This window comes from Leucopleurus acutus (genome assembly GCF_964270905.1).
Source record: "Leucopleurus acutus genome assembly, chromosome: 5".
Lineage (NCBI taxonomy): Eukaryota > Metazoa > Chordata > Mammalia > Artiodactyla > Delphinidae > Leucopleurus > Leucopleurus acutus.
The window spans coordinates 55,987,214-56,009,553 of record NC_139147.1 but is presented as its reverse complement, the minus strand read 5'-3'; the positions used below and the strand labels follow the sequence as shown (position 1 = coordinate 56,009,553).

General features: G+C 39.9%; 1 protein-coding gene across 1 annotated transcript in view; it reads left to right on the top strand.

Annotated features, from left to right (window-relative positions):
- MORC1 (MORC family CW-type zinc finger 1) overlaps window positions 1–22,340 on the top strand; it is a gene marked incomplete at its 3' end in the record, with an annotated part of 179,341 nt that overhangs the window by 134,529 nt on the left and 22,472 nt on the right. Inside the window, exons 21-22 of the mRNA XM_082839835.1 lie at window positions 18,539–18,608; window positions 20,729–20,795. Of these exons, the coding sequence (XP_082695961.1) occupies window positions 18,539–18,608; window positions 20,729–20,795 (137 nt within the window). The remainder of the gene's footprint in view (window positions 1–18,538; window positions 18,609–20,728; window positions 20,796–22,340) is intronic.

Genomic DNA, 22,340 nt, shown 5'->3' with positions numbered 1-22,340 from the left:
TTCAGCAAAACAATATTGTCACAAGGCACATGATATAACAATAATGGAGGTTTTATTTTTAAAAGTTTCATTATGGAACATTTCAGACATAGCACAGTCAACCCGAATGTGCCCATTTCCCAGCTCCAACAATTATCAACTCATGGCTGGTCTTGTTTCATCTGTATCCTCCCCCTCCCTTGCCACCCTCATTACTCCCAACCATCATATCATTTCATCCATCATTATAATTGGTTTAAGAAGGTATCTGAAGGGATGTTGAAAAGCTCTAGGAGTGATTTGTGAATGAGAATTTATTGACAGTTAAATCCAGGATGTGAAGAAAGCACCAACATGTTTCCAAAAGGAAAAGGGTCAAACTTTCATCAGAGGCCAGAAGACTACAACTGGTGTTGTCAGTAACTCAACCTCTTTACCTCCTTGAAGCCAAATGTGATATAACTGTACCTGTGAATATTACTAGTCACGACCTGCTTTGCAGAATCTTCAAAGTCTTTGTGTGTTTTTCATGTAGCCATTGCTTTGTCACCTCTCTAAGCTTTGCATGCAGCTTTTAGCAAGTGCTTTTTCACAAATTAGGTATGACATTTATACTAAATTTTTTGCTGTCTTTTTATGTCATATTTCTCAGGTTCTTATGTTACTTGTGTGAATGTGTGTGGTGTGATTTATTTGTGTCCTATGATCCTGACAGGAGGTCTGTTTTCAAATTCATCGTATCTGATTAATTTGGATAAATACTGTACATTATCCAGTAACGCCCATTAATTTTTCTGTTTGGCTGCGGTTGCAGCAGTTCAAATAGGAAATAATTGCTTCTGAATGCTTGTCTGCCTGGACTTCTTAAACTCAGAAATTAAAAAAAGATTGTTCTTAACCCCTGGGCTCCTCCCCAGTTATCGTCTAACTGTGGTGCTTGTGTTGTGTATGTGTGTGTGCATGTGCTTTAATTCTGACCCTGCACCTGTCAAATTTAAAGAAGGAGGGTATGCAGGGCTGCAAGAGGTTATCACTTAAGGAAGAGCAATTGGCTACCCACCACCTGCTGCAATTAGGTGCTTTTTATTATTTTGGTGAATCTACTGCAGCCCAGGATCTTATTTTCAGATGTAATAGGCTCCAAAATATATGTTCAGCTCCACAAACAAAGTCCGTCTCACAGGAATGACTTCACATTATCCAAACTCCCAAGACTGTCATATTATATCATAACGGCAGTTTAGTCACTTAAAATATAAATACAGCCTCAGTCCACTTGGAAGTTACATTCTGACTTTCATCGTGTATTCTTTCCCTTTATACCAGTCTGCATGGGTTGGCCAGTTACAGTCTGATGGTGCTGGTAAGCTATGTGCCTGAATATTTAAAGGGCTTCCAGCTAAGACAGCCCACTGTGACCATCTCCCTGCATGGGATGACAGGGTTGATGTTACCAATTGCAACTGTAACATTAAAAGGGCACTGGCCCAGCACCCTCATCCTGTGCCTCCCTGGGCTCTTCTGAGTGTGTTTTTTTCACATTATATGGAGAACATCTCTATTCCGGTCAGCACGTTCTTACTTTTGTGTATTGTTAATGTCTGTCAGTCTGCCTTTGGAAAGGATTTTTTTTCATATTAGGGCATTTCATTTCCCTCTCTTCCAAGTTTCAGGCACATGTCACTCTGGCTCTTGTACCAACAGTTGTGCAATTTCAAGTGAAATGATAAGAGTATTGATTACTTTTCAGATTTATATTGAATCTGACCACTGCTGATTATTTCAGCTATATTGTCGTATAATCTCCAAGATCACCTCATCTGCTGTGGCTCAGGGTTATAACAGTTTGATCTGTTTTCCTAACTTCTTCCTCCTCCTACTCCCCTTAATCCTTTTTTACTGGGGGGGGGTGTCAGATTTTATTACAATAATAAAATTGAATTTTTATTCTAATTGAGCTTCTCTTCAAAAATCAGTTAGGGTTTTACTTTATTTTTATTTTTTAAACATCTTTATTGGAGTATAATTGCTTTACAATAGTGTGTTAGATTCTACTGTATAACAAAGTGAATCAGATATATATATATACATATATCCCCATGTCTCCTCCCTCTTGTGTCTCCCTCCCTCCCACCCTCCCTATCCCACCCCTCTGGGTGGTTACAAAGCACCGAGCTGACCTCCCTGTGCTATGTGGCTGCTTCCCACTAGCTATCTATTTTACATTTGAAAAATACTACAAATAACTCAATAACTACAAATAACTCAACTTCGTTTCTTTTGATGGCTGAGTAATATTCCATTGTGCCACATCTTCTTTATCCATTCATCTGTTGAGGGACAATTAGGTTGCTTCCATGTCCTGGCTATTGTAAATAGAGCTGCAATGAACATATTGGTACATGACTCTTTTTGAATTATGCTTTTCTCAGGGTATACGCCCAGTAGTGGGATTGCTGGGTCGTATGGTAATTCTATTTGTAGTTTTTTAAGGAACCTCCATACTGTTCTCCATAGTGGCTGTATCAATTTACATTCCCACCAACAGTGCAAGAGTGTTCCCTTTTCTCCTCATCCTCTCCAGCATTTATTGTTTCTAGATTTTTTAATGATGGCCATTCAGACCAGAGTGAGGTGATACCTCATTGTGGTTTTGATTTGCATTTCTCTAATGATTAATGATGTTGAGCATTCTTTCATGCAATTGTTGGCAGTCTGTATATCTTCTTTGCAGAGATGTCTATTTAGGTCTTCTGCCCATTTTTGGATTGTGTTGTTTGTTTTTTTGATATTGAGCTGCATGAGCTGCTTGTAAATTTTGGAGATTAATCCTTCGTCAGTTGCTTCATTTGCAAATATTTTCTCCCATTCTGAGAGTTGTCTTTTGGTCTTGTTTATGGTTTCCTTTGCTGTGCAAAAGCTTTGAAGTTTCATTAGGTCCCATTTGTTTATTTTTGTTTTTATTTCCATTTCTCAAGGAGGTGGGTCAAAAAGGATCTTGCTGTGATTTATGTCATAGAGTGTTCTGCCTATGTTTTCCTCTAAGAGTTTCATAGTGTCTGGCCTTACATTTAGGTCTTTAATCCATTTTGAGTTTATTTTTGTGTATGGTGTTAGGGAGTGTTCTAATTTCATTTTTACATGTACCTGTCCAGTTTTTCCAGCACCACTTATTGAAGAGGCTGTCTTTTCTCCACTGTATATTCTTGCCTCCTTTATCAAAGATAAGGTGACCATATGTGCGTGGGTTTATCTCTGGGCTTTCTATCCTGTTCCATTAATCTATATTTCTGTTTTTATGCCAGTACCATACTGTCTTGATTACTGTAGCTTTGTAGTATAGTCTGAAGTCAGGGAGCCTGATTCCTCCAGCTCCGTTTTTCGTTCTCAAGATTGCTTTGGCTATTTGGGGTCTTTTGTGTTTCCATTCAAATTGTGAAGTTTTTTGTTCTAGTTCTGTGAAAAATGCCAGTGGTAGTTTGATAGGGATTGCATTGAATCTGTAGATTGCTTTGGGGAGTAGAGTCATTTTCACAATGTTGATTCTTCCAATCCAAGAACATGGTATATCTCTCCATCTGTTGGTATCATTTTTAATTTCTTTCATCAGTGTCTTATAATTTTCTGCATATAGGTCTTCTGTCTCCTTAGGTAGGTTTATTCCTAGATAGTTTATTCTTTTTCTTGCAGTGGTAAATGGGAGTGTTTTCTTGATTTCACTTTCAGATTTTTCATCATTAGTGTATAAGAATGCCAGAGATTTCTGTGCATTAATTTTGTATCCTGCTACTTTACCAAATTCATGGATTAGCTCTAGTAGTTTTCTGGTAGCATCTTTAGGATTCTCTATGTAGAGTATCATGTCATCTGCAAACCGTGACAGCTTTACTTCTTCTTTTCCAATTTGGATTCCTTTTATTTCTTTTTTTTTCTCTGATTGCTGTGGCTAAAACTTCCAAAAATATGTTGAATAAGAGTGGTGAGAGTGGGCAACCTTGTCTTGTTCCTGATCTTAGTGGAAATGGTTTCAGTATTTCACCATTGAGGATGACGTTGGCTGTGGGTTTGTCATATATGGCCTTTATCATGTTGAGGAAAGTTCCCTGTATGCCTACTTTCTGCAGCTTTTTATCATAAATGGGTGTCGAATTTTGTCGAAAGCTTTCTCTGCATCTATTGAGATGATCATATGGTTTTTCTCCTTCAATTTGTTAGTATGGTGTATCACGTTGATTGATTTGCGTATATTGAAGAATCCTTGCATTTCTGGGATAAACTCCACTTGATCATGGTGTATGATCCTTTTAATGTGTTGTTGGATTCTGTTTGCTAGTATTTTGTGGAGGATTTTTGCATCTATGTTCATCAGTAATATTGGCCTGTAGTTTTCCTTCTTTGTGGCATCTTTGTCTGGTTTTGGTATCAGGGTGATGATGGCCTCGTAGAATGAGTTTGGGAGTGTTCCTCCCTGTGCTATATTTTGGAAGAGTTTGAGAAGGATAGGTGTTAGCTCTTCTCTAATTGTTTGATAGAATTCGCCTGTGAAGCCCTCTGGTCCTGGGCTTTTGTTTGTTGGAAGATTTTTAATCACAGTTTCAATTTCAGTGCTTGTGATTGGTCTGTTCATATTTTCTATTTCTCCTGGTTTAGTCTCGGCAGCTTGTGCATTTCTAAGAATTTGTCCATTTCTTCCAGGTTGTCCATTTTATTGGCATAGAGTTGCTTGTAGTAATCTCTCATGATCCTTTGTATTTCTGCAGTGTCAGTTGTCCCTTCTCCATTTTTTTTTTTTTGCGGTATGCGGGCCTCTCACTGCTGTGGCCTCTCCCATTGCGGAGCACCGGCTCCGGACGTGCAGGCTCAGCAGCCATGGCTCACGGGCCTAGACGCTCTGCGGCATGTGGGATCCTCCCAGACCGGGACATGAACCCGTGTCCCCTGCATCAGCAGGCGGACTCTCAACCACTGCGCCACCAGGGAAGCCCTACTTCTCCTTTTTCATTTCTAACTCTATTGATTTGAATCTTCTCCCTTTTTTTCTTGATTAGTCTGGCTAATGGTTTATCAATTTTGTTTATCTTCTCAAAGAACCAGCTTTTTGTTTTATTGATCTTTGCTATCATTTTCTTCATTTCTTTTTCATTTATTTCTGATCTGATCTTTATGATTTCTTTCCTTCTGCTAACTTTGGCATTTTTTTGTTCTTCTTTCTCTAATTGCTTTAGGTGCAAGGTTAGGTCATTTATTCGAGATGTTTCCTGTTTCTTAAGGTAGGATTGTATTGCTATAAACTTCCCTCTTAGAACTGCTTTTGCTGCATCCCATAGGTTTTGGGTCATCATGTCTCCATTGTCATTTGTTTCTAGGTATTTTTTGATTTCCTCTTTGATTTCTTCAGTGATCACTTCATTATTAAGTAGTGTATTGTTTAGCCTCCATGTGTTTGTATTTTTTACAGATCTTTTCCTGTAATTGGTATCTAGTCTCATAGCGTTGTTGTTGGAAAAGGTACTTGATGCGATTTCAGTTTTCTTAAATTTACCAACGCTAGATTTGTGACCCAAGATATGATCTATCCTGGAGAATATTCCATGAGCACTTGAGAAAAATGTGTATTCTGTTATTTTTGGATGGAATGTCCTATAAATATCAATTAAGTCCATCTTGTTTAATGTATCATTTAAAGCTTGTGTTTCCTTATTTATTTTCATTTTGGATGACCTGTCCATTGGTGAAAGTGGGGTGTTAAAGTCTCCTACGATGAATGTGTTACTGTCAATTTCCCCTTTTATGGCTGTTAGTATTTGCCTTATGTATTGAGGTGCTCCTGTGTTGGGTGGGTGCATAAATATTTACAATTGTTATATTTTCTTCTTGGATTGATCCCTTGATCATTATGTAGTGTTCTTCTTTGTCTCTTGTAATAGTCTTCATTTTAAAGTCTATTTTGTCTGATATGAGAATTGCTACTCCAGCTTTCTTTTGATTTTCATTTGCATGGAATATCTTTTTCCATGTCCTCACTTTCAGTCTGTATGTGTCCCGAGGTCTGAAGTGGGTCTGATGTAGACAACCTATATACAGGTCTTCTTTTTGTATCCATTCAGCCAGTCTGTGTCTTTTGGTGGGGACATTTAATCCATTTACATTTAAGGTAATTATCCATATGTATGTTCCTATTCCCATTTTCTTAATTGTTTTGGATTTGTTATTGTAGGTCTTTTCCTTCTCTTGTGTTTTTTGCCTAGAGAAGTTCCTTTACCATTTGTTGTAAAGCTGGTTTGGTGGTGCTGAACTCTCTCAGCTTTTGCTTGTCTGTAGAGGTTTTAATTTCTCCATCAAATCTGAATGAGATCCTTGCTGGGTAGAGTAATCTTGGTTGTAGGTTTTTCTCCTTCATCCCTTTAAATATGTCCTGCCACTCCCTTCTGGCTTGCAGAGTTTCTGCTGAAAGATTAGCTGTTAGCCTTATGGGGATTCCTTTGTGTGTTATTTGTTGCTTTTCCCTTGCTGCTTTTAATAAGTTTTGTTTGTATTTAATTTTTGATAGTTTGATTAATATATGTCTTGGCGTGTTTCTCCTTGGATTTATCCTGTATGGGACTCTCTGTGCTTCCTGGACTTGATTAACTATTTCCTTTCCCATATTAGGGAAGTTTTCAACTATAATCTCTTCAAATATTTTCTCAGTCCCTTTCTTTTTCTCTTCTTCTTCTGGGACCCCTGTAATTCGAATGTTGGTGCATTTACTGTTGTCCCAGAGGTCTCTGAGACTGTCCTCAGTTCTTTTCATTCTTTTTTCTTTATTCTGCTCTGCAGTAGTTATTTCCACTATATTATCTTCCAGGTCATTTATCCGTTCTTCTGCCTCAGTTATTCTGCTATTGATCCCATCTAGAGTATTTTTAATTTCATTTATTGTGTTGTTCCTCATTGCTTGTTTCCTCTTTAGTTCGTCTAGGTCCTTGGTAAATGTTTCTTGCATTTTGTCTATTCTATTTCCAAGATTTTGGATCATCTTTACTATCATTATTCTGAATTCTTTTTCAGGTAGACTGCCTTTTTCCTCTTCATTTGTTAGGTCTGGTGGGTTTTTATCTTGCTCCTGCATCTGCTGTGTGTTTTTCTGTCCTCTCATTTTGCTTATCTTACTGTGTTTGGGGTCTCCTTTTAGTAGGCTGCAGGTTCGTAGTTCCCGTTGTTTTTGGTGTCTGTCCCCAGTGGCTAAGGTTGGTTCAGTGGGTTGTGTAGGCTTCTTGGTGGAGGGGACTCGTGCCTGTGTTCTGGTGAATGAGGCTGGATCTTGTCTTTCTGGTGGGCAGGTCCACGTCTGGTGGTGTGTTTTCGGGTGTCTGTGGCCTTATTATGATTTTAGGCAGCCTCTCTGCTAATGGATGGGGCTGTGTTCCTGTCTTGCTAGTTGTTTGGCATAGGGAGTCCAGCACTGTAGCTTGCTGGTCGTTGAGTGAAGCTGGGTCTTGGTGTTGAGATGGAGATCTCCGGGAGTTTTCTCCGTTTGATATTACGTGGAGCTGGGAGGTCTCTTGTGGACCAGTGTCCTGAAGTTGGCTCTCCCACCTCAGTGGCACAGCCCTGACGCCTGGCTGGAGCACCAAGAGCGTGTACTGTTAGTGTTGGAGGGTCTCCTGCCGAGACGGGGTATGGCTGTGTGTCACCATGAGGACACTGGCAGCAGAATTTCTGGGAAGTACTCCTTGGCGTGAGCCCTCCCAGGGTCTCTCCAGTTGCTTCTGATCACATAGTTTGTGGGTGTCACTTCTGTGGCATTTTTTTCCTTTTCGATATTACTTTGTGCTTGGCCTTTCAGCCAGGGTGGGCCATTTGTTTTCAAAGTCCATGCAGTGAGAGTGCTCTTGGTAAGAGCTTGCTTGCATATGTCGTTTGTGGCTGTGGCAGTTTCCAGCTGGGATTCAGTTAAAACTCCAGACATTTTTTTAGAGATTAAAAAACTGTCATGAAAATAATGAGGAGTTTTTTTTTTAAGGACCTCTTAATCCTCTTCATAATGCCCTAGATAGCTGCTTGATTGGACCTTGGGGCCATTATGTGTGGAGCCATCAGTCTGCGCTGCAGCAAACTTCTTTCATTATTTTACACAATCTTGTTAGCACAGCTACCATTCCGTCCCCCATTTCAGGACAACTAGTGTGATCCCGATTTATTATCTCAGCTCCTGCAAAATTGTATTTTTCTGAAATTCTACTCTGTGTGTGTGTGCATGTGTGTTTTAGTGGAGTTAGCCTTTCCTTTTTCAATGTGGCTGCGATGAAATTCAGCTGCTATTCTTCACATGTATCATCTCATCTAATCCTTTTAATAACCTGAGGGGTACATTCTCTTTTCATCCCCATTTTACAGAGGAAGAAAATAAACTCGCTCAGGGTCACAGTCAGGAACTGGTCACCTTAAACCCTAGCTGTTCAACCTCAGCTCCCACTTTCTTAACCACTCCTCATTATGACTTCTCCCTTTATTGCCCATCTGCATGGGCTGACTCCCATATCAGTTCAGCCCATTGCATACAGGTGGGTTGGAGTGCACAAATACACTTTTCTCAGGGGTGAGGATTTGAATATTTTGGCTTAGATAGGTTTCCAAAGTTTCATAGATGGGCATTCTCCAGCCAAGAGTCTTGAATTCGTTTAAAAAAAAATCAAGCCATCATCCACTCCTTGCCCAGATCAAGCTAACTTCCCGTTAGCCCATTTCTGACCTTATTCACTCCAAATCTGACCTACACAGTAATGTTCTTTTGTGCTCAATATCTGACTCTTTTCTTTCCAGTCAACCTAGAATCACATAGGCACCATCAGGATCATCATCTCAGGGATGATTCCTGGGAAGGAACGTCTTCTCCTTGCCCAAGATTATGAGTCTAGTAATATGGCTGCGGTCATAACTATAGCACCAACCCCTCCCATGAGCTGGTGTTTCCTGACCCTTGGCCTCCAGAAAATCCTATTATTTCCCATCTTCCAGCTCAAAACACATACCCTGCCCTCTCTTTTAATGAATACTGGATGTTCTGAACTGTTTCTATCTCAAGCATTTACAAACCCATGTGTAAAGTTCAAATATGTCCCAGTTAACCCCAGATGGGGAGGAAGTAGAAATTCTTTTCTTCACCCCTTACAGATGTCAGGGGAATCAACATCTAAGTGAAGCTTGCTACAGCTCTGCTTTACTGGAGCAATGCCCTGTGGTACTGTTGTAATTAAGGGTTTTTCTAAGTTCAATTAAAAACTCCTTGTGCACTGCTATGTGATAAATTGGCACTTCAACTTTACTCCAGGCAAAAATTTGACATGTGAGCTCTGTAGGACCCCAGTGCCCCTCAGAGTAATGCAATCTGATCAGCTGTCACTGTACCATGCTTAATAGAAGCAATAAAAATAAAAATGAAGCAATGGGACTAGATTCCCAAGCATCTTGTCAAAGAGGTAAGCAGTCTCAAGTTATGTCACCAGTTGAGATGTAAGAAATGACTATACAGAATAGACATCCTAGAGGATCTATTCTGAAAGGTGACTGGGAAAATTAGGTTGCCAAACCACAGCAGATGGTCAGGCGAGCAGATGATCAATTGGGAGAATGCTTCAAAATGCAGGAACACCAGGGGAATAAAATTACCAATGCCAACAGTAAGTTAGAGAAATTGAGCAGGAAAAATATTCTGAGATGTTAAGTCAGACTGATGGAAGCACTAACTTTTTTTTTTTTTTTTTTTTTTTTTTTTTTTTTTGCGGTACGCGGGCCTCTCACTGTTGTGGCCTCTCCCGTTGCGGAGCACAGTCTCCGGACGCGCAGGCGCAGCAGCCATGGCTCACGGGCCCAGCCGCTCCGCGGCATGTGGGATCCTCCCGGACCGGGGCACGAACCCGTGTCCCCTGCATCGGCAGGCGGACTCTCAACCACTGTGCCACCAGGGAAGCCCGGAAGCACTAACTTTTTCTTACACATGGGCATGCTTTTGTTCATCTTGGTGGAGCATGTACTCCAAGTTGACGTTACGCAGATTTTCTGACTCTCATATGAAGGAACATTTACCTTTTTCCTATGCTAGTATTTGTTGTTCTTCCATATTTTATAATAACTGTCTTTCAGTTTCTGCTCTGAATATCAGTTGCTAAGGCAGTGAAAGAACATCTATGGGTGTGGTTATTTTAAGTCAGGTTGGGCCTGCCTGTTTAATAACCAGGAACCATACTACCTTTTTGGTTGGACTGGCTTTGGCTCTTTTGTCCTCTGTGGTCATTTAGGTCTTTTTGCCTCTCACCTGGCCTCAGGAGCAGACTGGCAGATGGATTCATTTCATTTTCCCAATCTGCAGACATTTAAAAAACTCAACGGCCAGATCACCACTGACAGATGTATTTTAAGAGTTTGGCAATGGAGTCTCTGGGGTTTACTCTGAAAGGTGTAACCTCCAGCATATAGTCCAGAGTGTGATACTTTCTGGGGCTGAAGAAAGATTGATGAATAAAGGAATGAATGGATGGAACCATCTTCCTGTTTTGGCATGAGCTAATAATCCTTTACCAACTACATCTGGTTAGCTCTTTAGGGCATCTTTCAAAAGAAGGTGATGCCAGCTCAGGAAAGGCATCAACCCACTCTGAATCCCTGGGGTCATTGATGGGGCCTCTGTGGTATGTTACAAAAGCTGAGGAATGTCTGGAAGAGTTGATGAGTTTCCAATGTCTAGGTTTATGTTCTGTAGTAGCCAAAAAAAAACAAAACCCCAAACCCCCAAACAAACAAACAGACAAACAAAAAACAACAGTAAGTACCCTGTTTTGGCATCACTACTATATAACAATGAAAGTGAAAAGGTGACTCAGTAACCCAAAAGAGGTGAAGAAAGAAGAAAAGCAAATAACCTGCATAGTCAGTACCTAAATCAGCTGCATCCACCCTAAATGGGCAAATTTTTCTGACTCCTCTAACAGAAATTTTTTTTTATGGGAAACTGCATTGATATTGCAATAACATGATTTCTGATGATTAAAGTTGCCTTAATTTCAAAAGCAAGACATTTATTAGTCAGTTTTCCTGGGTGATGATGTTACCATTGCCTCTGTATGAACCTGTATAGTCCCGTGATTGTTGCTAACAGTATCAGAACTTTCACAGTCCTGTGATTGTTGCTAACAGCATCAGAACGTTCACAGACAGAGCCGCCCCCTTATGAGCTATAAACCAGAGCTGCCCCAAGGGCTTTGGAGGAAGAATTGTCTATACTCACCCTCCATAGCATCATCCATCAACTCACCAACAGACTTACAGACACAAAGACAATATGTGATACATCCCCTGACTTATGAAAGGAAAATCTCCTGGGCAATTTATAATGAATCTAAATATTCAAGTGCTAGTGTGTGAACTATCAGGAACCATGCACCCATTCAAGACACATTTACTGAACAGGACTATGTTAGAGATTTTGAAGGACACCAAAAAAAAAAAAAAAAAAAAAAAAACCACCATGATCTCTTCTCTAAAGGAGCAGAAAAATTGGAAGACAATTCTACAAAACCATGAGTTAGCATTATTTTATGGAAAGCAGACAGGCTCTGAACTCTGACAGATTGACCCAGGTTCACATTCAGACCTGCATGCCACATGTCAGTTGTATCAACTTACGGTCTTCTGTTTTCTTTTCTATAGAAGGGGAATAATAATATTACTGACTCTCAAGGTTATTATGAGAATTAATGGGATGATTTGTGACAGAATGAAAATAATTCCTTGTGTTACAAGAAACAGTTTTTTAAAGATTTTTTTTGACGTGAATCATTTTTTAAAAGTCTTTATTGAATTTGTTACCACATTGCTTCTGTTTTATGTTTTGTTTTTTTGGCCACGAGGCATGTGGGATCTTAGCTCCCAGACCAGGGATCGAGCCCACACCCCCTGCATTGGAAGGTGAAGTCTTAATCACTGGACCCACCAGGGAAGTCCCCAGAAAAAAACATTTTAAAACACACCTTTGTAATTCCAAAGAAGGAAAATTCAGCTTTGGGTAGGCCAGGAGATGGGAGTAAAGAATGAAAATTGGGAGAGTGACATTGCTTTGTGGAAGAAAAGGTAGAGCTAGAGAGTGACCCTGTGTTTGTGGGAAGGAGTGGGAGGAAGGAGAAAGGATGTAATCACACAAGCAGAAAAACACTGGTGCTGCAGAATCGGAGAGTCTGGAGGGGAAGGTTTGTAGAGAGAGATGAGTAGGCTAACAATTGACGAAGTAAAGTAGACCTGCTTCATGGTAATTTTAAGCTGATTTTTGCCTTGTGTAACTATTTCCTCCATTTCTCAACACAATTTTCAGTAAAATCTGTATATTTATTAATGCTTTGTACAGTTGGATTTCTTTTTGGGAGGTGGACCCAAGTGTTGAATTCTGTTTTGAAGTGTCATGGCAAGAATCAGGGCTACTACAGGATCCCAGTCTTATCTGGATCCCGTAGATATGAGGGTTGGCTATTAAAAATAATTAAAACTCTTTGTAATTTACTGTTAATACTTTTTCAGAGAAAGGAAGAAATCAGCATGTGCTAGAGTAAATAAAATAGAGTATGACTTATACTTGTCTTAAAAAGTGGGAAAGACATAAGAAAAGGAGGAAAGAATGTATTTCAGGTAGAGAGAACTATGTGGGCAAAGGTATGGAGGCAGAAGTCTACCTAGTGGTTACAGGGAATTCTGAAGAGAACTTTTTGGTTATTATAGAGAGTGTTTATTAATATTTCCAGATATCTTAGAATCACATTGAGAAGAGTTTTGAATACCAGAAAAGGGTTTGTACTTGAGGGAGAAAGTGGTCAGGACCTGTAGGCAAGTTTTGAGAAGGAACGTTTAATCATGGAGATTTTGTCCAAAGAATTAATTCTTTGTGTTATGAAAATGTTGTGATAATGAAGCAGTACTGGAAAGAGGAGAAACTAAAGACCAAAAAACCAAGTAGGTTGCTGCTGCCTGGAGATTGTAGTACAAGAAGACAAGGAAAAGTGAAACATCTTGAAGGAAAATAGCACAACTTGGAGAGGCATATGGTAGACTAAACAGTCACAGCAGTTTTGAGATGGCACAATCTGGAATGAAAATGTTATTATAAATAGAAAGAGGACTTGACCAGAGGAATCTAAGTGGGCAAAGGTGAGACTGAGGATTTGAAGTTCAGCAAGACATTCAAGGGTAAGTGTCCTGAAGTCAGTTGGAAATAACTGGGGCACAGATGAGAAGTTAGGGTTGATGATGCTGGGAAGCCATTGTTTGCGTAAGGGTGATAATTTAACCCCCTGAAATTTTCTTTGAGGAAAAATTTTCTTTGAGGGAAAAATAATAATTACCCAGGAAGAGTTGGGACACAGAAGGTTATCAAAATCAAGAGAGGAAAGAATTCCAAGGGACTTCTTCATGCTTCCCCATCTCAGTAAATAATACCATCACTCACAGTTGCTCAGGCCGACACCTGAATTTCTCTCCTTTCACACCCTGCACTAAACCCATCAGCCAATCTTGCTGAATCAGCCTTCAAACACATACTCTGTTCTACCCCCTCCACAGCTACCCACCTGGCCAATTCACTAACATTTCTTACCAGGATTATAGCAGTAGCCCTATAAATGATTCCACTGCTTTTGGCCTCCACAGTCTAAAAATCTGAGTATTCCATCCAAAATATAAGTCAGATTATGCTATTCTCCTACTTAGAACCCTCCACTGGCTTCTTTTTTTAAAATTTTATTGAAGTATAATTGAGTTACAATGTTGTATTAATTTCTTTGGTACAGCAAAGTGACTTAGTTATACATATATACATATATTCTTCGTTTTTTAATTTATTTATTTAATTTATTTATTTTTAGATGTGTTGGGTCTTCGTTGCTGTGTGCAGGCTTTCTCTAGTTGTGGCAAGCGGGGGCTACTCCTTTATGTGGTGCACGGGCTCTAGGCACGTGGGCTTCAGTAGTTGTGGCTCGCGGACTCAGTAGTTGTGGCTCGCGGGCTCTAGAGTGCAGGTTCAGTAGTTGTGGCACACGGGCTTAGTTGCTCCGTGGCATGTGGGACCTTCCTGAACCAGGGCTCAAAGCTGTGTCCCCTGCATTGGCAGGCAGATTCTTAACCACTGCACCACCAGGGAAGCCCCCCATGTATTCTTTTTCATATTCTTTTCCATTATGGTTTGTCACAGGGTATTGAATATAGTCCCCTGTGCTATACAATAGGCTCTTGTTGTTTATCCATCCTGTATATACTAGTTTGCATCTGCTCATCCCAAATTCCCTTTCCTTCCCTCCTCTCCCCCTTGGCAACCACAAGTCTGTTCTGTATGTCTGTTAGTCTGTTTTTGTTTCATAGATATGTTGATTTTTATCATATTTTAGATCCCACATATAAGTGATATCATATGGTATTTGTATTTCTCTTTCTGACTTACTTCACTTAGTATGATAATCTCTAGGTCCATCCATGTTGCTGCAAATGGCATTATTTTATTCTTTTTGATGGCTGAGTAATATTCCATTGTATATATGTACCACATCTTCTTTATCCATTCCTCTGTCGATCGGCATTTAGGTTGTTTCCATGTCTTGGCTGTTGTGAATAGTGCTGCTATGAACATAGGGGTGCATGTATCTTTTCGAATAATAGTTTCGTCTGGATATATGCCCAGGAGTGAGATTCATGGAGCATATGGCAACTCTATTTTTAGAGTTTTGAGGAACCTCCATACTGTTCTCCATAGTGGCTGTGACAATTTACATTCCCACCAACAGTGTAAGAGGTGAACCCTCCAATGGCTTCTGCTCACACTTAGAATGAAGTATGGTGCCCTCCAAGGCCCTACATGACCTGGCCTGACTTCCTTGCTGTCCTCACTGCCTATAATTCATTCCTTCTCTCACTCCGCTGTAGTCACCCTCACCTTCCTTGGCCTCCAGCACCCTAAGCTTATTTTTCCTTCACAGCCTCTTCCTTTGTTGTTCATAATGCCTGGACTCCACTACTTCCTACCCCCAGCAACATACGTGGATTTTCTTGACTTGCGTTTCAACTTTCTTTTATTCTGTGAGTGTATGGAGCATCAGTTACTGTCCTAGACATTGGGGATACAGCAGGAAAACATTAGGCACTACTCCCTGTCTTCATGGTGCTTCCATTCTAGTGGGGAAATCAGACAATAGACAAGATAAATAAGGAAAATATGTTGCATGGTAGGCAATCGTAAGCGCTAAGGAGAGAAATAGAGCAGAGTTAAGGGGACAGGAAGTGTCAGTGTGGGTGTGGTGAGAGTGAGAGCAATTTTATATAGAGGGGACAAGCAAGGCCCAGTTGAGGGGAGATGCTTGAGGAAAGACTAGAAAAAAGTTGAGGGGAATAAACCAATCAACAGCAACTCGAAGACCTGGAGAAAGGAGGGTGTAGATGATTACAGTGACCCCAGAGAGGCAGTTGGGTAACCCAGGTCATTCTCCTTCTCTTACCTGTGATATTTTTCTTCAGAGAACTTATATTATTACACATCCATCTTTTTATTTATTTAATATCTTTCTCCCTCACTAGAAAATAAGCTCCATAGTCTTCATCATAACAGTGTCTGACTCAAACTGGGAACTCAGTTTTACTGAATAAATTAATGAACAAAAGGGAGGCGCCTAGAACATAATGTTAACCATGGAAGAGTGAAAACAGGAAGGGCCTTTGAACTTGGCAGGAGGGCAAGAACTGGTAGCCTTTATGGGTCCTTGATAAAATGTTTGGGGTCGGTGTGGAGGGGCAAAGAAGCAGAAGGAAAGAAGCCAGACAAAGTGTTATCAACCAGTTCTTAAGCTTCCTTAATGCGGGTTGAATGAGAAAAGTGTTACACAGTTGACTATGCTATGCTCTTTTTCCTCTCTCTAACTTATTTATGATTTATTTATCCTCTTAAATAGATACTTCGCAAAATTGAGCATGTGGTATTATGCTGATCCTTTGCATGCCTTGGAGAATTGACAAATCCCACTCTACTCATTGTTAACATAATTTTAATTAAGGTATCTAAAACCCCTTGTTAAGACTTAACTGTAATCTCATTTACTGTGTGGGAAGTATTATCTATTCCATGACCGAAGTAAAGTCTTAGGAAAGCAATATCCTCAAACTGCAGAGTATGAGACACAGTTAAGCCTAAGTGGCTGGAGAGCATTTCTATACTGAAATGAAGTCATATATGTGAAAGAGCTTCACAAGTATCAAAATACACAAATAGTGTCATTGAAAAGACAACTGCATGTTTTCTTGTCTCAGCTTGAAAAAATCCAGACCTTCAAAGCCGCAAGTACATTGTAAAAAAAAGGCGGCATCCTATGAACTCAGATATTTACACAGTGTCATTTAAAAGGAAATACTGTAGGCTGTGAATTGTTTATCCAAAATATTTTAAACATTACTATGCCAAAGAATAAAGGAAATAAAAGAAAGGAAAAGAAAAGAAGGAAATCTCTCCTGCAATAGAGACGGTAAAGCCTCGTGTAAGTAACACTTTTGGGGTGAGGGGACCATATCTGACCCTCATGGAAACAGCCCTCACACGGCAGAGCTCAAAGCAGAGAACCAAACAATAAAATGCAAAAATAATTTCAAGAGGCTGTGTTAATAATACCGCCACCAGGAGTTCCCTGCTGGGAGTGCTGTCATTTTTGTTAAGCTTGGATACTTTTATCTTGTCTGATTTCCATCATAAGGAGAAGTTACCAAAGAAAATGAACACATCCTGAGTAGGATCATCATAGATTATTACAAAGTGGTTATTACTAAAGGCGTTAAGTAGTTCTTCTCATGAGCTTATCTTGTGGTTGCTGTTAACTGTGGTAGGAAATAGTCTATGCTGCCTATAAACTGGTCAAAAAATATTCCCTTCAAAGGGAAGACACAAAGTATGGAGCTTTTCCTTACATATCAACACATCAGGAGAAAACTTTAGATTTTATGTTACATCAGAAATAAATAAGATACCATTTTAAAGTCATTTTGCAAAATGAACTTTAAAAATATATGCATTTCTGTCCTGCGACTTGCGGACACAGGGAGGGGGAGGTAAGCTGGGACGAAGTGAGAGAGTAGCATTAACATGTATACACTACCAAATGTAAGATGGATAGCTAGTGGGAAGTAGCTGCATCGCACAGGGAGATCAGCTTGGTGCCTTGTGACCACCTAGTGGGGCGGGATAGGAAGGGTGGGAGGGAAACACAAGAGGGAGGGGATATGGGGATATATGTATACATATAGCTGATTCACTTTGTTATACAGCAGAAACTAACACAACATTGTAAAGCAATTATACACCAATAAAGATGTTAAAAAATATATATATGCATTTTATTTACTTCCTGGGGCATGAATTTATTTACAGTATAAGAATAAAAGGGCTTCCCTGGTGGCGCAGTGGTTGAGAGTCCACCTGCCGATGCAGGGGACACGGGTTCGTGCCCCGGTCCGGGAGGATCCCACATGCCGCGGAGTGGCTGGGCCCGTGAACCATGGCCATTGAGCCTGTGCGTCCGGAGCCTGTGCTGCGCAACGGGAGAGGCCACAACAGTGAGAGGCCCGCGTACCGCAAAAAAAAAAAAAAGAATAAAAATATTTTGAAATGGACCAAAGTAACTTAGAATCAGTTTTTTTTATTTCCCCCTACCTACAAGGCTTGCTTTCTCTTAATTTGGATAAAATAGAAAATGACGGTGATGGACGGCCTCTCAGTTCTTTCGTTGCTAGGTTACATGTGTGTCCATTTAACCTGCTTCCTGACAGAGCACAGTTTCCAGAATGCCGTGTAAAATATATGCCTTTGTTTCCTGGGAGGGGAGAAAAGGAAGGTTGATAGCCTCCCCATCCCACGTTTGTTTAGCAGTTTAGAGGGGGCATTGAAAGGCGAAGGATACACACAATGGGTAAGCTCCAGAAAACTGAGAGCTGTACACCTCACACCAGGTGATGGAGTCAGGAGCCCAGTGTGTCTCAGCACGTGTTCAGGGGTCTTCAGATCAAGGAGCAGACAGAGCTTTTGCTTTACCCCCGTCTTCTTCAGATTCCTTTTTTTTACTGCCTTTGTCCCACCTTCTCAGACACTTAAAAATACGTGAAAGGAGCTTCTGGATCTGTTTTCTTGGGTGGCATAAACAAACTCCATCTGTCTCTGTCTCTCTCTGTCTCTCTCTCTCTCTCTCTCTCTCTCTCTCTCTGTCTCTCTGATCTAAAGAAGCGCATTCCCAAAATGTAAGTTTTCTATGCAAATATTGGTAGAAATGTAAAAATCCCACTAAAGAAATGATAGACATAAACATGACAATTATAATGCAACCATCCTTGAGCTGCATTCCAGTATAATTTTTGACAACACGTATGTTTGTCTCCCTTCAGAACATGTTCCTAAACTGTCCTGGCAACCTTATGGTCTCTCTCTGATATGGGCATTGATGTTCAAGGTCAGTTCTGCACCTTACTATATGTCCTTTGTTTTTGTACAGCTTTAAATACGGAGCTTGTTTTTCAGGTTTTAGATAAAAGTGACCCTGATGTTTCACTGAGACAAGAAGAAAAGGAAGTTTCTCTTATGAATAAAGGTAAAAAAAGAATTCAGTTTACATCTGTTAGCTGTGACATCTTGAGTCTTTTTCAGTATGACTTATGCGACATATCTTATGTAGGATATAGATCAGAAGTTTGGTAGCAGTTCGGATTTTAAAAAATTAAATCTGTTTTTCCAATAGTGGGAGGAGAGGTGGGTAGAGAGTGAGCTGCCAACCTCACACATTTTGGAGGGGCAGGGGGACACTTCCTGCCTGAGCGCACTTCCCCCAGTACTACTCACTGCCTGAAATTCCAACAGTGGACATCTGTCACCCCCTCATTGAATTCTACTTAGAAATTTGCTGACGACTGATATCAGGCCTATAATTTTCAGAAAGTATTTTTGAATATTACGATGACATTCCTCTGTTTTCAGTCATTTTAGTTCTTTCCCTATTTTGCACGATTCCTCTGAGATCACTAAGAATAGTTCAACAAACGCATTTATTAGTTCCTTCATGTCCGTGGGATGTAATTTGTCTTAGGTGAGAGACTTGAGCTTCTTTTAAGCATAAAGTTGCCATCTGATAATATTCAATCTAAAGACAATTTCCCTGCTTAGAGAAGCTGGAAACAAGCTAGACTCAGAAAATTTTATTTTCTTAGTGTCCATTCATTATTATTAGTAGAATTCTTTTATTATGTGTTATATTATTATTATACCATTGTCTCCTTTATTGTAAAATTATACCATTGGGCCTAAGCAGCAGGACCATTCTTTTCATTGTCATCTTCTTATTTTGAAATAAGTTTTAAAGCCTTTCTTAGTCTCCTAAACAGGTCTCAGTTCATTTTGACTCCATAATTTCCAGTTGTTTTTGTGTCAATCCATGCCATCATTTCGTGTTCACTCTTGGTTGTAAGCTCTCCCTTCTTTTATACTTCATTGCTTAGGTAACCTAATCAGTCATTCATTCACATCTTTATATTTGAACCCATTAGTGAGGTCCATAAGAAATCACACTTTTTCTCTTTCATCATAACTAGGATAGTTAGCTATTCCACAATCAAGATTTCTTTTGTAAGGGTCTCTTAATTTTAAAGCCAGTCTTTTATAGAAGTTTCAAACTATTAACATGCTTTCAAGTATGTGCCTGTTGGATTTCCAAATTGTAATGAAAAAATTGTTAATACAATTTTGATCCTAAAATTAATATTTAATTTCAAATAGTCATCCTGGATTTGGAAGGAACGAATTGTGAAATATTTTCAAGTGACTGTAGTTATGAATTAGTTGGCTAATGGGTTAAGAAATTTTACTTTGCATGCAGATCATGAGCAAAACCAACTGTGCCTGCAGTGTGCTTGGAAAACCTGTCTATTCTCTTTTATGTTTCCTTAGAGGAGTCAGGCAGGTCCTCAGCCATTTACTCACCATCCAAAACTTTCCTTGTTGCTGTCCTGTTCCCCTTGGCCTTCAGTGGCCCTAAACTTATTGGCAAGGGTTTACTTGGTGGGACAAGATCACAGTTATCAAAAAGAATTCTAGAGATATTAGCTGGAAGAAGAACACATTGACCTATTCCTTAACACGCTCCCCAAGACACTCTTGAAACCAATCCGAGGGGATCAAAGCATTTCTGCTCTTCTAGGGACTGTAAACAAATCACTAACCTCTCTGAACCTCGGATTCTGAAGTTCCCTGAGTGAGATGAACTCGATGACTGTAGGTCGCTTTCTGCTTTAAAGTTCTGCTCTCTCCTAGAGGCACATTTCTGATTGGGATCTGTCAGGATGTCTTTGAACCTGAACTCAAAATGGAAGAGAGTAAGATACTGGTGGAAGACAAGTGGTTGTCTGGGTAGGGGCTGCTGAGAGAAGGGACACTGGACAGTTCCCATTAGTCATCCCGTGCACAGCAATAGCAAAAAATAAGCATCATTAAAAAGAAATTATAAAAAACAAGCTACAGAGGCTCTTGGATTCTTTATTAAGAGGTTATTATAAATTACCTTAAGAACATATTGGTGCAGTTTTACAAAAGAGTGTTTGAATACAAAGCCAAATTATATACAAGTTGTTAATGAACTGCTAACACTTCTTTCAGTTCACTTCATTGTGTAATCGCCAAAATGTGATTGACTTTCTTCATTTTGTCTATGTTCTTTCGAAGAAAAACAGGAGTTGTGCAGTGATACTGCAGAAATAAAGAGAAACCCTTCATCACCTAACTGGGAAAGGTGAGTGTACTGCAATTATACAAATTCCAAGGGAGTACAATTATACTGTTGAAAAGTAATTATCAATGTTTAAATACAAGAAGAAAGAAAATAATAGCAACAAGCAAAGGCAATGAAGAGTGGAACCAGATTTTACAAAGGAGACAGGAAAGAATAGAATACACTAGATTTCTTACCATTTTCCCAAACTTTTTCATTTTCTTTTGTGAGGATTTGGGAATTATGAAACAGAACAGGCTTAACTTCCCGCTCACAGAAAGCAACCAATTCAAATTATTGTAACATAGTCAAAGAACTAAAAATGTCACATAGACGTATGACTGTGAAATCATGAGCTGATTTTTTTTGTGTGGCTCATTATCTTATTGCCATACATATGTGCAATAATCATCGTATGCTAGAATTTTCTTGACATAAGACTCTTGTCACTTTTAAATAGAAGCTGAATATTTTGGTTATCCAATAGAATGAAAAAAAAAAATGTTTTCAAGGAAACAGATTCTTATCCTCACGCTGCTCCAAATTTGTCTAAGCTGCTTTCCAAGCATTTGGACCCAGTGTTGCTGGGAAGAATCCTGTGTTCTTTTTGCAGAGGGGCACACTGAGTTAAGTACAAGAAAAACCAAACCAAACCAAACCTAAGAGGAGCTGTTATTGTCCTGCACTTGCTGACTGAGTAGTCACTCTAACCCTCAAATCCCATCCCTCCACTCTTCCACTCAGAAGCCTTTCATAGCCCCACCACTTTTAAGACAAGGCGGAAACTCCTGAGCATGGCACGAGCCCCCTGTGCTCATGACTCCCAGGTTAGCTCCCACTTTGCTTCCCAGACTTTCAAAATTGCTTCCCGTTCTGTTATATCACAAAATTCCACCTCTTTTTCCACACCACTTCCTGGGTTTGAATGCCCTCTTGTGTACTGGTCTGTTACCCTTTCATTCACGTCCCAGTTCAAGTGTTCTCTCCTTTGGGGGCCCCGATTCTCCTGGGCAGACTCAGGTGTTCACAGAGCCGCCACTGCGGGGATCAGATTGCATCATAGTTCATTCAACCGCAGTAATTATTTGTTAAATACCAACCACGTTCTGACACACAGTGTGAACAACTCCTCACGTCAGGTGGAATTGTCGTCTGAGTATCTGTCTTCCTTCTGCATGTGAGCTTCATGAAGGACAGGGCTCATATCTTTTCTTCTTTGTAACTCTGGCCTCTGACAGATCTTCCCCGAACACTCCATCTAAAATAGCCCACCCCGCTTCTGATAACGCACACCATCAAATTGTATCATCCCACTGTATTTCTTTCAGAGCCTTTATTATTATTTTAAAGTATCTTATTCAATTATCTATTTCTTTTAACACTTTACATTCTAGCTTTCTTATTTTCTGTATTTTCACTTGAAACTACCTCACTCCACAAGAGCAGGGGCTATCTTACTCACCGCTGTGTCCTTAGTGTCCAGAATAGCACCTGCCTCAGAGTTGGCATTCTATAATATTTGTTGATTGAATAAATGATGTAATTTTCCCCCCAGTGCTGTTGTTA